Genomic DNA, 14,713 nt, shown 5'->3' with positions numbered 1-14,713 from the left:
GCATCGATCGATGCATTTTTAAAAAAACATACAAGATTTTCCGAGGAAATTCCGAGGAACAATTCAGATTGTCGATAGATCGATGGGATACTCTCATCGATCGATCACAATCTTACGGCCCGGGCCATCTTAGTAATCGATCGATGCGTTTTTTTAAAAAAAATTACGTTTTGAAACCCCAAACACTAGTTCGTCGGAATTTCCTCGGAATATTCCGAGGAAATTTCGAGGAAGAAGAGGGTTTCGTCGGAGTTCCCTCGGAATAATCCGAGGAAATTCCGAGGAAATAGGGTTTTTAAACCGAAAACAACGTTTTGCCGTTTGAATAACACCTATATAACCCTTATTAAGTGTCTTAAGTTCATTATGAAGTCAAAAATTTGTTCCTTACCGTATAATTAACACTTTTCCGATTGTATGAACGAAATCTCGCAACATAAGAGAAACACTTATACCTTTTAACGAACGGTAAAGGGAATACTTTCAATTAGTTTTGAAATTTGTTATTTCATGGTTTATGCTCATGTATACAAAGAATCCTCAATGGTATGCATTACAATTGTATAAGAAATGAAATACGGCAAAAAAAATTGATGTTTTGAAACCCCAAACACTAGTTCCTCGGTATTTCCTCGGAATATTCCGAGGAAATTCCGACGGATATTTTACTATCTGTCGGAATTTCCTCGGAATATTTTCATTTTACCGGGCAAATATTTCGCGAAAATTGAAATTAGAATTCCGACGGAATTCCGACGGATAATGTCCGTCGGACCCTAGGTTTTATAACCACGAGCCCCTTCTTCTTCCCCATTTCTCTCTTCTTCCTCTGCGCGACTCCTCTCTTTCTCTCCGGCGATTTCCCCCTGAAATCCGACGATATCTCCGGCGATCTCCCTCTTCTCTTACACAAATCATGTAAGGACCCTATCCCACTCTCTTAGGTTCTATTTGTTAGGTTTTTGTGTAGTTTTGATAGATTTTTGTTAGGGTGATTGGTTAGGATTGTGATTTGGTTGTATAATAGGTTTAGAATTGTGATTTGGTTGAATAATTTGTTTTGTTGAATTGATTTAGAATTTTTTTATAATTTTTTTATTTTTTGTATTTATAAAATCAATTTTTGTATATAAAATCGATTTTTGTATTTTACAAAACGATTTTTCTATATAAATTCGATTTTTTGGATTTTACAAAAAAAAATTTCTATATAAATTCGATTTTTTGGATTTTACAAAACATTTTAATTATTAAACAATTTTTATTTATTAAAACTATTTTTGTTTATTAGAACTATTTTTATATATTTATTAAAAAATTTAATATATATAAATCTTTTTCTGTGATTAAATTATTTGGGATTTTTTTTTAATAAAAAAAATTAATTTATATATTTCTGTATTTATTAAATATATTTTTTAATTTACAGGTCTCATGATGATCAGACCCGGCCTCGACAGCGTCGTGGTCGTGGTGGTACGGGGAGCCAGTCTCGGGATTCCAGCCATTTTCAGGATTCCCCTTCGCCCCACAGCTCCAACCATACATCTCCCTCTGCTGCACCCGCTCATGCTCCTCTCGCTCCCGCTGCTGCATCCGCTCCTGTTCCTCCGGGTCCTCCGGGAGTGATGAGGGTTGCGGAGTTGGTTCAACAGCCCGGTCGTGACCATCTTCCGTATCTCACTCCGTATCCACATGGACGGGGTCAAACATGGTAATTAAACATTTTTTTTTCTTTAAATTTGGATTCATTATTAACCGTTTGTTCTTTTAATAAGGTTCAACCGATCCGGGAACGGGATCAGCGCATGGATCAACCGTATGATGTACTCGGCCCTCGACAGTGGACATCCGACTTTCACTCACTTCCCAACCGACAAGCAGGTTCTGTGGTTTCGTCAGTTTGCGGTAAGTATTCTAATTTTTTACTTATATTTTTAATCTTTAATATAAATTTTCTACTAATTGTGTTTTTTTTTCAGCAAGAGTTCAACTGGAATTCCGATGAGACGCTCTTTATCTATCACCACTTCGTCCATAAAGTAATGGACAACTATGGGAAGCAGATCCACGAGTGGAAGAAGAAGTGGGAAATCAATAAGGTTCGATTTAATTTATTAAACAATTTTTTAATTTATTAAACTATTTTTTAATTTATTAAACTTTTTCTTTTTTTTTTAATTAAAAGGTCCCAAAGTCGATGAACGATACGGTCTGGAAGGAGTTGTGTGCGCATTGGGATAAGGAGGAGACGAAAGAAACTTCTTCCACCAACTCCACCAACCGCAGGAGCGACCGTAAAGGGAAGGGCATCTACAAGCATAACTTGGGTGCTCAATCTATTGCCACTCTCGGAGATCGCATGGTAAGTTCAACCGCTTTTTCTTCAATTATTTGAGTTTCAGAATTTAAATTTATTGTGCATTTCTTCTAATTTCTAATGTTTCTTTAATTTTATGTTTTTTTTCAAGGCGGAAGAAAATGATGGCGAGCCGGTCGATGATCTCGCCCTAATGAGGAGGGCGTATACCAACAAGAAGACCGGCCAGATTGATGACGGTCTTGTGAGGGACGTGGTCGACCTGGTCCAAACTCAGGTGGTAGACGAAGTGTCTCAGCTTCAAACCGAGGATGACGCTTCGACGGCTTCGACCAACTTGTCCCGGTTTCGAATCAACGAAATCGTTGAATCCGTAAGTTCTTTTTTTTTAAAGTTCAATTCATTTATTTCTTGGTTTAAATTTCTAAATTTGGCTTTTTTCTATTCAGTCGGTTCCAAAGAAGAAGGGACGTTTGTTCGGTTTGGGTCGTCGCACCCGGTCGGTTCCTCCTTCTTCTGCACCACCGCCCTTTGTTGATCCAGAAGTACTTACGGCTCAGTTGAAGGACAAAGATGATCGAATATCTTTGTTGGAGACCCAGATGGCGGCTCAACAGGCGGGCTATGAGGCACAGAGGAGGCTGAACCAGCAAATGATGGAGATGATGCAGAGGATGTACCCGAACGAGGTGTTCCCGGACGTGCCAGACCCGTAGTTTTTTTTTCCCCAATCTCGGAATGTTTTATTTTTATTTGTGAAACTTTGAATATTAATTAGTATGATTTCAATTTTACTTTTAATTTCATATTTTCGAATTTAAATTTCAGAAATTTTATTTTTTCAAAAAAATTAATATTTTTTACATTTCGAGGAAATTAATTATATTTTTCACTACATCGATCGATGCGTTTTTGAACAAAAACGCATCGATCGATCCGTTTTTTTTAAAAAATATAGCGAGGGACATTTCCCTCGGAATTTTCCGAGGGACAACTCCCTCGGAAAATTCCGAGGAACGGATCCCTCGGAATATACCGAGGGAATAGTTCCTCGGAATAAACCGAGGAAAAAGTCCGTCGGTATACTCCTATCGATCGATGTATATATGTCCAAACACGCATCGATCGATGAACTTCCGAGGAATTATCCCGACGAAGTTCTACCTCGGTATATTCCGAGGACTTTTCCGACAAACAAGGGATCCTCGGAATTTCCTCGGAAATTTATTTCCTCGGAATTCCGTCGGAAAATTCCGAGGGATTTCAGAGGAAAAAAGAAATTCCGAGGAATTATTTCCGACGACGTATTTCGTCGGAATTGCGTCGGAATAACGATATTCCGACGAAATTCCGACGATTTTTTCCCTCAGAATCCTTGATGTTTTCTTGTAGTGCATATAAGAAAAATATAACATATAAGGTGTCCTCATTTTTGTATTTTAAAGTCGTTTTAAAAAATATATATAACATATAAGGTTTCCTCATTTTTGTAATTTAAAGTCATTTAAAAAAATTCAAAATATAACATATAAGAAAAAGTCTAATTTCTTTATTATACGGTTAATGTGATTGTTTATTTTTTTAATAATATAAAATTAAACAAAATGAAGAAGGTTGCAAAAATTGTTATCAAATCTTTATTATTTATAATCATTAATTGTCATATATATGTAAATCATATTAGGTAATTTCGTAACTTTTATTTTGTGAAAGAATACACACTTCTTATATTTTAGGTTAATATAATGTTCTCTAGTGTACATTAAACAAATTATGACATAAAAACCTTATTTTTTTCCTCGAACACATTCTTGAAAAAGTGAACAGTATTGTTTTCACAGTTAAATTATTTTGACTTTTATCTTACATATGGTTTTGAAAGCTTTCAAATCAAAAATCAAACTGATACATGTCTCTCTTTTTTTAACACAAAACTGATACATGTCATTTAAATGTTTTTAGTCGTATACTTAAGGAAAACTTACATTTTTATAATTTAAAGTCGTTTTAAAAAATTCAAAATATAACATATAAGAAAAAATCTAACATATAAGAAAAATATAACATATAAGGTTTCCTCATTTTTGTATTTTAAAGTCGTTTTAAAAAATATATATAACATATAAGGTTTCCTCATTTTTGTATTTTAAAGTCATTTTTAAAAATTCAAAATATAACTTATAAGAAAAAATCTAATTTTTTTATTATAGAGTTAATGTGATTGTTTATTTTTTTAAAAATATAAAATTAAAAAAAAATGAAGAATGATGCAAAAATTGTTATCAAATCTTTATTATTCATAATCATTAATTGTCATATATATATAAATCATATTAGGTAATTCTGTAGCTTTTATTTAAGGAAAGAATACACATTTCTTACATTTTAGGTTAATATAATGTTCTCTAGTGGACATTAAACAAATTATGACATAAAAACCTTATTTTTCCCATCGAACACATTCTTGAAAAAAGTGAATAGTATTGTTTCTACAGTTAAATTATTTTGACTTTTATCTTCCATATAGTTTTCAAAGCTTTCAAATCAACCATCGAATTGATACATGTCATTTTAATGTTTCTAGTCGTATACTTAAGGAAAACTTACATTTTTGTAATTTAAAGTCGTTTTAAAAAAAAATCAAAATATAACATATAAGAAAATTCTAACATATAAGAAAAATATACCATATAAGATGTCCGCATTTTTGTATTTTAAAGTCGTTTTAAAAAAAAATATAACATATAAGGTTTCCTCATTTTTGTAATTTTAAAGTCATTTTAAAAAATTCAAAATATAACATATAAGAAAAAATCTAATTTTTTTATTATATGGTTAATGTGATTGTTTAATTTTTTTAATAATATAAATTTAAACAAAAATGAAGAAGAATGCAAAAATGTTATCAAATCTTTATTATTCATAATCATTAATTGCCATATATATGTAAATCATATTAGGTAATTCCGTAGCTTTTATTTAAGGAAAGAATACACACTTTCTATATTTTAGGTTAACATAATGTTCTCTAGTGTTATATAATTATGGAATAATGTGACACCATTAGATTAAACTATACTTTATATTAGATGCTCTAGAATTCCTTGAAATGGAATTTAGAAGGCATTTAGAGTGCCACCTAGGATTTGAGGTTTTTTTTTAATTAATACAAAATTAAGGTTCTAATTTTTCAAATGCTTCTCAATTAATATATAGGGGATTAGATGCTCTAGAATTCTTTGAAATGAAATTTAGAAGGCATTTAGAGTGCCACCTAGGATTTGGGGTTTTTTTTAATTAATACAAAATTAAGGTTCTAATTTTTCAAATGCTTCTCAATTAATATATAGGGGATGTCCGTTTGAACATATACCCTTTTTTTTTTTAACATATTACCCCTTTTATCAGAGTGTTCAGTCACATTCATTTTAATCTGCTTATTTGATAAAAGTTTATTTGAATATATGATGCTTTGGGAGTAACAATTGAAGGAGCATATATAGGTTCAATTAATAGCTGATAGAATATCTGGTTTTAATTACATATACACCAGGTTTTCAACTTTCATTAGAGAGTATTGGAAGTCCAGAATGAAATCCACTATTAGTTCATAGAAAGCTCAGAACATGTCCAATGAAAGCTAGCCAATCTCTAGGCCTATAAACAAATGAATAAGTTACTGTATTTTGCTCTTTTACCATGCTCCTACTTGTCTAAATTGTCATATCTTTCAAGCAACCTCTTAATTGATAAGACCAAATAATGATAAGACCAAATAATTAAATCATATTTATAAATTATAAGCATGAGTTTGTTGCTACACACTTCATTTTTTTGTTTCCTTCTGTATTTTCAAAAAAAAAACATCTACTTAAATTAGTCTTCCATTCAAACGTGGTTGCTTTCCATGAAAGCTACTACCGAGAACTCTGGTAAGACTCAGGAAACCATCTCTGAAGAAGCCGATGTTTTAGCTTCACCAACAAGGTAAAGGCTCCATAGCATGGCAAGTGCATCACTGCAACTGAGAAATACCTGTAAAAATTGCCGTATCATTTGAATGTAATCAGCCATAAATTTCCAACACAAAATGGAGAAAACTTTTAAACATCTTTGGAATTTTTAAGTTACCACAGTGGCGCATAGTGGGATGCTAAGTCCAAGAATGGGTAAGGCCACCTATTAAACGTAAGGAGTGATTACTGCCAAGGTTAAGAATGATTACATCAAGAAGATCAGAGGAATTTGTATGAATTGTTACCATATGTGGACTAACGAGTGGAGAGTCCACTGGAATAAAACATAAGCTATTGTCCATAAGAAGAAGTAAGCAATTCTGAAGCATGGAAAACTCTGTAATAATGAAAATTCAAAAATCAAATAAGAATAATTAGAGTATATAGCAACCACTGTATATTTCATTTGCAAGAATCTGAGATATACCAAAGAGTTCAAAGCAGCATCACCAAGCAAGAAAATCGCGTTAAGAGAGTGCATGCTGATCACCAGCTGCAGTATTGATTATAGATACTTTCTATTATGAATTGATCATCAAATGTGTTTATATAACAAAAAAGTAAAATGGCTTATTAGATTGCTTACTACGTTAAGGCTATAATCATGAATCTCGAGGAAAGGAACAATGATGAACCAGAAGACACAGTCAGTGAGCAAAACTGCACCTGCATTCATCTGTTTCACCAGATATCCAATCAATAAATAATAATGAAAACATAATAACTTGTGCATGGTTATGGAATTTGATTTTAATTACCTGAAATATTATTTGGAAAACATATCCCCAAAAACCAGCTGGTTTACTAGAATATTGACTCTTTCGAAGAGTATGATCAGAGTCTTTGGATATCACTCTCTCTGAGTCTATGGACATGGCCTCAATACTATCTACTCTATCACCAGCAACTCTTTTATTGTATTGGTAACATCCATGCAGCGAAAGAAGCGAACCTAGCTGTTAAAAAAGGCATAGAAAAATGTAAGAAACTTGAACAATGTTACAAACAAGTTAATAATAAAAATAATCATGTTTTGAGACAGAACATCACTCCAAAATAGAGAGTAATCAAAGCAAAAGTCCACCTGAAAATCAAAACAAAATAGACCATTAACAAAATTAAAGACCAGCAAAAAAATAAAACAGAGATAATGTTTTGTATCCATTCTCTAAAGATTGGAGTCACATTATAATTTTTATCAAGAGAGATAGATAGAGCTTACTGTGTATAGTAGAAGAAGATGGTAGGTCCATCAACAAGGCTAATAACGATAAGCATAATGAGAAGAACGAAGAAGGCAACAGCTCGAAAAGCAAGAAGCCAAGCTGGGTGAATATTACGGAGACAAGGCCTCCAAGTCTCATCTTCATATACATTACCCGACCACTCTTTCTCTCCTCCTTCTCCACTTCTTTTTCGGCGAAAGCCTTCGTATTTGAATACAAGAAAAGCGGTGATCACCATAGCTATGGCCATCCACATGCAGCAGATCATAACCCTCCAGTTAAACCAGTAGCTTGATGCTGTTGTGTCCACTATTGTTGTTGATGGATGCCAAGCGTCTTTTAACTCTGCATATGAAGATGGTGATGATAATAATGATGATGATGATGAAGCCATTTCGTTGTAATGTTTGAGAAGAAACAAAAACAGAGTAAAGACTAAAGACAAGTGTGGATTATATTTAGAACAATCTGTAGGGGATTTTGAAAATCTTGAGTCACGAGGTGATTAAAGATAGTTGATGAAGCAAAGGGAGAGATTCGAAGCTTTAAAAGCATGTGTTATTGCACATAACGATGAAGAAAACCATTAGTAAAGAATCCAGCTGATCAGATTTGAAAGAAAAATGTTTTAATAAAGAAAAAGAGAGAAAGAGAGTGAATAAAGATGAATAAGATGGAGCTGATGTCGAAGCTAAGGAAAAAAATGATCCTTGCAATAAAAATGCAAAAAGACTGTGGATGTGTAAGAGAACACGATTCTTTGCTTCTTTGCTTTAGGAAAGACAAGTATTTTTATACAGTGGGATAGAGAGGCTTAAATAGTTAAATACACAAATTTATCGACCAAAAACATGTAAATAAATAATTCATAGCATAATGTTTCACTATTAAAATTTCCATGCATTTTTAAATAAATATTCCATGTGTATGAAATGGTAATGGATTCGAGGCACTTGGTTGAGGATTTATGTCTTGAAAGGAAGATGTTTGTTTTAATTTTCTATTTGGCATATAGTCAAATTGATGCATTGATAAATGGATGAGTTTGTATATATATATATATATATATATATATATGTTTAGATGCTCAAGAATCTATAAAGATGTAAATAAAATAAAGGCATTTCGATGTGGAGTCTCAATCTTTTTGCAAATACCCAAAAAAAGAGTATAAAAAGCTTTAAAACTCTCCAGCATACATTGGGACGTATGGATTGTTTATGCGTCCTTTCTCTTTTGTATATGTTATATACACATGTACCCTATATGTTACGTATTCACATGTAACATACATACGTGGAATATGTATATACGCGTATAAATACTAAGATTCCAAGTGGGGAGGACAGATATGGCTTGTGTTTAGTTAGGTTATACAGTTCCACCACTTAAAAAGAGAATAATTCTATTTGATATTGTATTTAAATAAAAACGAAAATAAAGGATATATTTGGGAGCTCTCTAAAGAATTGTGAAATGTTTTTTTTTTTTTTCCAACTGAATTATAATAGATAACAGGCCCGCAGCCCAAAGAGAATTACAAAGACCAAAAAGGCCCAACCACAAAACCCAACTTAAACAAAACAACCCGCTTAGGCCCAAGCCCGTTAACCTCGAACCCAAACACCCGACTCGCGGTTCGCCCTACCTCGAGGAGCAAACCCGCAAAAGTCGCCGCCACCGTAAGCACTTACGCCGGAGAACGGACGCTTCTAACCGGCCACTATAGGAACAAGCCTCACCGAGACAAGCCGGATCCCAAGACCTACCAACACTCTCCATCACCGCCGTCTTGTACTCCAGAGAAATCTTTACCGGCGAGATCAATCGCCGGAGCGAGATCATCACCACCACCATTCGAGCACACACCAGAGTAACAACCACGGCTCACCGAAACACACCAACTTGAAACGGTCGCTTCTCTCTTCCACCAACGAGAGAAACACCCACGGAACTCAAACATCACCAAAGCCAAAAAACCAACACTAAGGCCCTATAAACTAATTTTAAAAATTAAGCAGAAGAAGAAAAAACCAGAGCCGACGAGGCAAGGTACAGGACACCTTCACCCCTCGGTGCAAGATCCGACGGCGCAGAGCTGTGAGAGCCTCTACCTCCCGGAAGCTTTGCCGGCGGCGCAGAGCTGAAAGGAGCCTCCACCCCCCGGAAACTTGAACGGCGACGGCGGAGCTAAACGAAGCCTCCGCCTCCCGGAATGAAACCTAACTTCAACCCAAAAAACCAATTGTGAAATGTTTCTTTTTGACGATTTTGATGTTTCAATAATAATAATAAATTAATTAAGGAAAACACCTATTGATGTGGCTAGTATTTGTTTTTTGGTCAAATGGCTAGTATTTTTTATTAAGCTAAAGGTAATAATAGGTTACTTTTGGTCAAAAGCAACGAGTGGGACACATCAAACCCAAACCGAAGACTGATGAAGTTTCAGATAAACATCCAAATACCAGAGTATGGGACCCTTTCTCATTCTTCTTAATAAATAACTTTCAATAATTTTGTATATTCTCAAGTTCTAACTTCTACATGTTTGTGAACAAATGTTTTGAGTTTGAAACTTGAATGGAAAGTTATTTGAAATGGATCACGTGATGAGTAACATTTGAAGAATGTGGCTAGTGTATTTAGTAGTCGTGATTAGTACTCCAGTTGAAGCAAATAAACAGCATTCAGAACCAAGTTGAATCAAATTAGTATATAAGTTTTGTAAGTGTAATTAATTTTGAACAAAATGCTTTTGAAATTTAAAATTTTAACCAATATGTATGTGCATTTCAATATAATTATACCTCACTCAAACTATGCCACACAATGACACAAAATTAACACGACAATATCATTTGTCGGTGCATTGTAGATCCTTGCAGCTATCCTGAACAAGAATGAGCGATACTAGATGTTGAAATATTTGCTTCAATTTTGTTTTGTGGAATGATCCGCGTGTTTGCAACCTAGATTAATGTGTGATTTAATTTGGTTACATGATTAGATTAGTGTCTAGCTGGTTAATTCATGTGGTTTCTAAATCATTTTAAATATGTAGAAGAGATCATCAGTACACTCAGTTGTAACTTGTAAGCAATTGTGTTTTATCATAAAAGTTAAACAATTAAACTCACTAAGAAATGTTGAAAACAAAAATGTTGGAAATTAGTTAGTAACTATTTCTGGTGGGGTTTACTTGTTTAGATTGTCTTTTTGATGATAATGCATGGCTTGCTGAATACGATAAAATATCTATTAAAAAAACAAGTACGATTAAATCAAGAAAAAGCTGTCTATTTTTAACGGGCCCATCATAAGGAATGCTTATTGGTAACTCCAAACAAGAAGAAAAATAAAATCTTTGCATTAACTAAAATAAACCAAAGTATACGATCCTAGTGGACCAGCCTTGGGAAATGCTTATTGGTAATTCCAAAAGATTTTGATACCTTGTGTTGTAAGGCTTTTGTCTCTTGCCATACAACAGCCAATGCAATTTACGCATATAATTAAAAGACTTAATACATACTAGTATGTGATGAATAATGACTAATATATTTATCAAATACTCTATGTGTATTGTTCTTGCAGAGCATCAAGTTATTAATCAAATCTTTTTGGCCTGTTTTAAGAGTAACAAATAGCGGCTTTCATGGCTTTGTTAAAAGCAATCTTTTCCAAATAAATCAATTTGATTTGAAACGATTAACGAAAGACCAATAAAGAAGTTTTGAGATTTGTGAGTTATGGGGGAACCATTTCTGTCGGCAGACTCCTTTTCCTTCAATTATTTTTGCTTGAATTATCATTGAAGAAAAACGCTTTGATATGAAAACATTGAAAATGTTCCAACTAAATAAGAAATTTATAAACAAATAAAGTTGAATTTAACTCCAAATTTCAAACCTATAGCTTAAATATGTAGATGCATTTGTTTTTTTTACCAAGAAAAAGATATTACATTTTATAATGTTATATATGTAATAATAGGTGAGGCTACAGGTCGGTCACGTAGGTTTGAAGAGGAATAGAGGATTCATGTGTGACAGAGGGACAGCTGCCACAAACAGAACCAAAAGACGATAGCGACGCGACTTGGACGCTAAGTAAACGCGTTTACAACTAAAACTGATGTTAGATAAAGGTACTCTGGAAAAGAAGAAACATGAATGAATAAGTATTAAAAAAAAAAAAAAAACTGATGTTAGCTTCACTTTACTACTACTACATTATATTTTCAAATCGACAACACACAAAACAATATTTCCATCTTTTGTCTTTATTATTCAATGAACAAACTCGCAAGGTTTCTTTCACGGTTTGGTTTCTTTTTAATGCCCACCACAGAAACAAACCAAATTATAAAGAATAAATTTTGGTGTGTATGCATGATTAGATCGCACTATAATAAAATTACTTATATAAAAATACAAAAACTAGATCACATTATCGAAGATGTATTGAACAAAAAACATTTTGAAGATAGAAAAAAAATGATTCTTAAGAATGCTAAACTAGATACAGAAAGAGTTTTGGTACCTTTCATGGATTCACAATCTTGCACGTTAGAAAAGAACGAAAGAATGGCTCAAACGAAAAGAAAAAAAAATGTTGGAAGAAACCACCAAGATGATGTTTATATAACAACAAAAAATATTAAAATGTTAAATAAAGAAAAATATGAGTAAGTGAAATTTAAGAAAGTGTGGGAATCATGAGAAGCTTTAAAAGCAATGAGAGGAGCCTTGCCAAATTGGGGTTTAACTAAAGGTAGTTAGTTAGTTAGCTTAGCTTACATGTTTCAAGTTCTTTTGTTCTCCAAAGCAAGAATCATGTGTCCTAATTCCCTTTCATTTTATTAACAACTTATAAGATTACGAGTTTTGTCTATATTGGTATGTATATAATCGAGACGCCGCATACAATATCGTTTCTAAAGAATGAACGTCAAAGTTAATTAAACTCCTCTACAAAAATTTTGAAAAAAAAAAACATTTTTATGCAAAGTGTAACATAATGATAGCTATTCCGACATATTTTTGGGTCTAAAAGCTCACCAAACTAAAAATATATGGGCCCAGAAAGAAAAAGCAGAGGGTTGTTGTTATGGGCCCATTGCATAAACGATTTAAGGCCTAACGGGCTCAGCCCAAATATTTTTTTTTCGTTTACTCAAAAACGAAGTCGTTTAGCATTTTATACACTAGTAAGAAGGAAACTGGTTTCATGCACTTGTATCTTCGCTGGCGAGCAGACACGACCAGAACTATATTCCGACGAACTTCTTAGATCATCATAAGAACAGAACGTACCTCTTCTCCCCGATTACATCTGATAAAACAGTTAGGTAATTCCACTTTCTCGCACTTTTTTTCTCTTTTTCATCCGTGCGACCACCGTCTCCGCCGCCGTTAAAAAAACTCCGATATCAAAATGTCGATTTATTTTTTACTTCAAGTAAGCTCTGCGTTGTCTCCACGTTATTGGGTTTGGAAAAGTGTTTAGCTTTAGCTTTGTTTAATGGTGTGTGGAAACAAACAATAATCCTCTGTTTTTGATCTTTGATGTTCCCATTGAATGAATGTTTCAGGAGCAAAACCTCAGAGATAGAGATGAAGACAATAATGTTTTTTGCTCGAGTCTTTTATCTTATTTTATGAATAAAGATTTATTTTGGATATTTTCAGAATGAAGGCAAACGCAGGTACGCTTACAAACTTCGAAGTACTTGACTTGCTTAACTCGAGAGGTGCATCAAATGATACTACAAGAGTCATAGCTCCAATCACTACATTAGAATACAAGGTCTTGCCCTTTTTTTTTTAACATGTTGTTACTTCAGCCTTATAATGGGTTTAGTGAAGTTTAATTACTTTTTTGTTAATTTAGGTATATGATTACTTGATGGAGACTCCTGCTTGCACACAAACACTAGAGATCATTACAAACTTCTCTGATCAGTGCGAAGATTTCAAACTTGCTAAAGCCGAGATTCTCAATATCATCAATATCAGGCCATCATCTACTGTTAACCTGGCCTCGGTTTGTGTTGTTCTTACTATCTTTCCTTAACCAGATCTCATGAACATATCTGTCATTGCATTAGGTTATATCTACTTACAGGTTGTCATAATAACCTTTGATGATTGCGAGTTTTGTAGATCTTAGAGGAGCCCAGTGAACGGGGAATCGATAAAAAGGCAAAAGAGGGAATACTAAAGCTCGTGGAGGCTTTGCTACCGTCGCCTCCTATAGTGGAAGCTCGTGGAGAAAACGAGGAAGAGGAAACAGAGGAGGGTGAACAATTGGCAACTGCAGTTTTGAGATAATTTTCTTTCTTTTTTGCTATTTGTTTAAGCATCACTTAACGTTGAGAGTTTATATGAAGTTTACTAGATGCATACTATATTGTTTATTTTCATTTCCATATAACAATGTAGGAAAATATAAATTCGTATATGACAAAAATGAAGAAAACCATATTCTTTATGTTTCATAATAGTATAAACTTGTTTTTTTTTTCATTTTCTAGTAATCTTAATACTTTTGGATATTGTATAACTAATGATACTAGATAGTTTTAATAACTAGTTGAATTATTTTAATTTATATATTAAATGATATTCTTAAAAATAATCTTAATATTTATGCTTTTAAGTAAAATAATTATATTATGAAATAGATAAAGTATGTGTCTATGTGGTAATGGGCATCTTTGTTGTGCCCTTGGGTTCGAGGGAAAGCTTTGTTGTGTAAGGTTCAAGTTCACATTGTTTGTATCCAAACAAAATCAAAAAGAGTCACAACTTGAAATTGCACTAAAACAAGCTGAAATACATAGCATCTTTAATTTAGTTTTAGAGTTTTAAAAAATTACTAAAACCAAAATAAACAAGAAAACCAAATCAAAAACCAAACCGTAAATTAAGGCTACATCATATAAATTCTTACTTCTTAAAAAAAAAAAAATCTTACATCTTCAAACGATTATAGGTCCATTATTTCATGATTTTAAAAGTATAGATGTACGACTTACACAAATGTAGAGGAATATGTTCTATACAATTATACTAAAAAGCAAGGCAACTTATTTAAAATACTTTTCTTCTCGAATATTATTTCGAATTTCGTTGGATAAGCATATA

General features: G+C 33.1%; 3 protein-coding genes across 4 annotated transcripts; 2 read left to right on the top strand and 1 right to left on the bottom strand.

Annotated features, from left to right (window-relative positions):
* The first annotated feature begins 1,628 nt into the window (after positions 1-1,628).
* LOC125593328 lies at positions 1,629-3,699 on the top strand. Its single transcript, XM_048769813.1, has 7 exons — positions 1,629-1,714; positions 1,779-1,908; positions 1,983-2,102; positions 2,189-2,365; positions 2,472-2,693; positions 2,770-3,032; positions 3,309-3,699. The coding sequence occupies exons 1-7, from the start codon at positions 1,629-1,631 to the stop codon at positions 3,697-3,699; spliced, it is 1,389 nt and encodes a 462-aa protein (XP_048625770.1).
* A 2,397-nt stretch (positions 3,700-6,096) lies between these two features.
* LOC106397761 lies at positions 6,097-12,257 on the bottom strand. 2 transcript variants are annotated; one of them, XM_022702850.2, is made up of 9 exons: positions 12,108-12,257; positions 7,559-7,907; positions 7,387-7,420; positions 7,095-7,292; positions 6,923-7,012; positions 6,764-6,829; positions 6,582-6,673; positions 6,452-6,499; positions 6,097-6,355 (listed from the first exon to the last, which is right to left on the bottom strand). In XM_022702850.2, the coding sequence occupies exons 1-9, from the start codon at positions 12,112-12,114 to the stop codon at positions 6,238-6,240; spliced, it is 1,002 nt and encodes a 333-aa protein (XP_022558571.2). In that variant the 5' UTR covers positions 12,115-12,257; the 3' UTR covers positions 6,097-6,237. The 2 variants fall into 2 exon arrangements, with proteins under 2 accessions (XP_022558571.2, XP_013693838.2); XM_013838384.3 differs by lacking the exon at positions 12,108-12,257 and having other exon boundaries at positions 7,559-8,343.
* A 270-nt stretch (positions 12,258-12,527) lies between these two features.
* LOC106399826 (DNA-directed RNA polymerase III subunit RPC9) lies at positions 12,528-14,090 on the top strand. Its single transcript, XM_013840276.3, has 4 exons — positions 12,528-12,915; positions 13,256-13,373; positions 13,458-13,610; positions 13,730-14,090. The coding sequence occupies exons 2-4, from the start codon at positions 13,257-13,259 to the stop codon at positions 13,895-13,897; spliced, it is 438 nt and encodes a 145-aa protein (XP_013695730.1). The 5' UTR covers positions 12,528-12,915; position 13,256; the 3' UTR covers positions 13,898-14,090.
* The last annotated feature ends 623 nt before the right edge of the window (positions 14,091-14,713 follow it).

This window comes from Brassica napus, chromosome C9, assembly GCF_020379485.1.
Source record: "Brassica napus cultivar Da-Ae chromosome C9, Da-Ae, whole genome shotgun sequence".
In the NCBI taxonomy this organism is placed as follows: domain Eukaryota; kingdom Viridiplantae; phylum Streptophyta; class Magnoliopsida; order Brassicales; family Brassicaceae; genus Brassica; species Brassica napus.
This window is presented reverse-complemented; position numbering and strand designations above follow the sequence as displayed.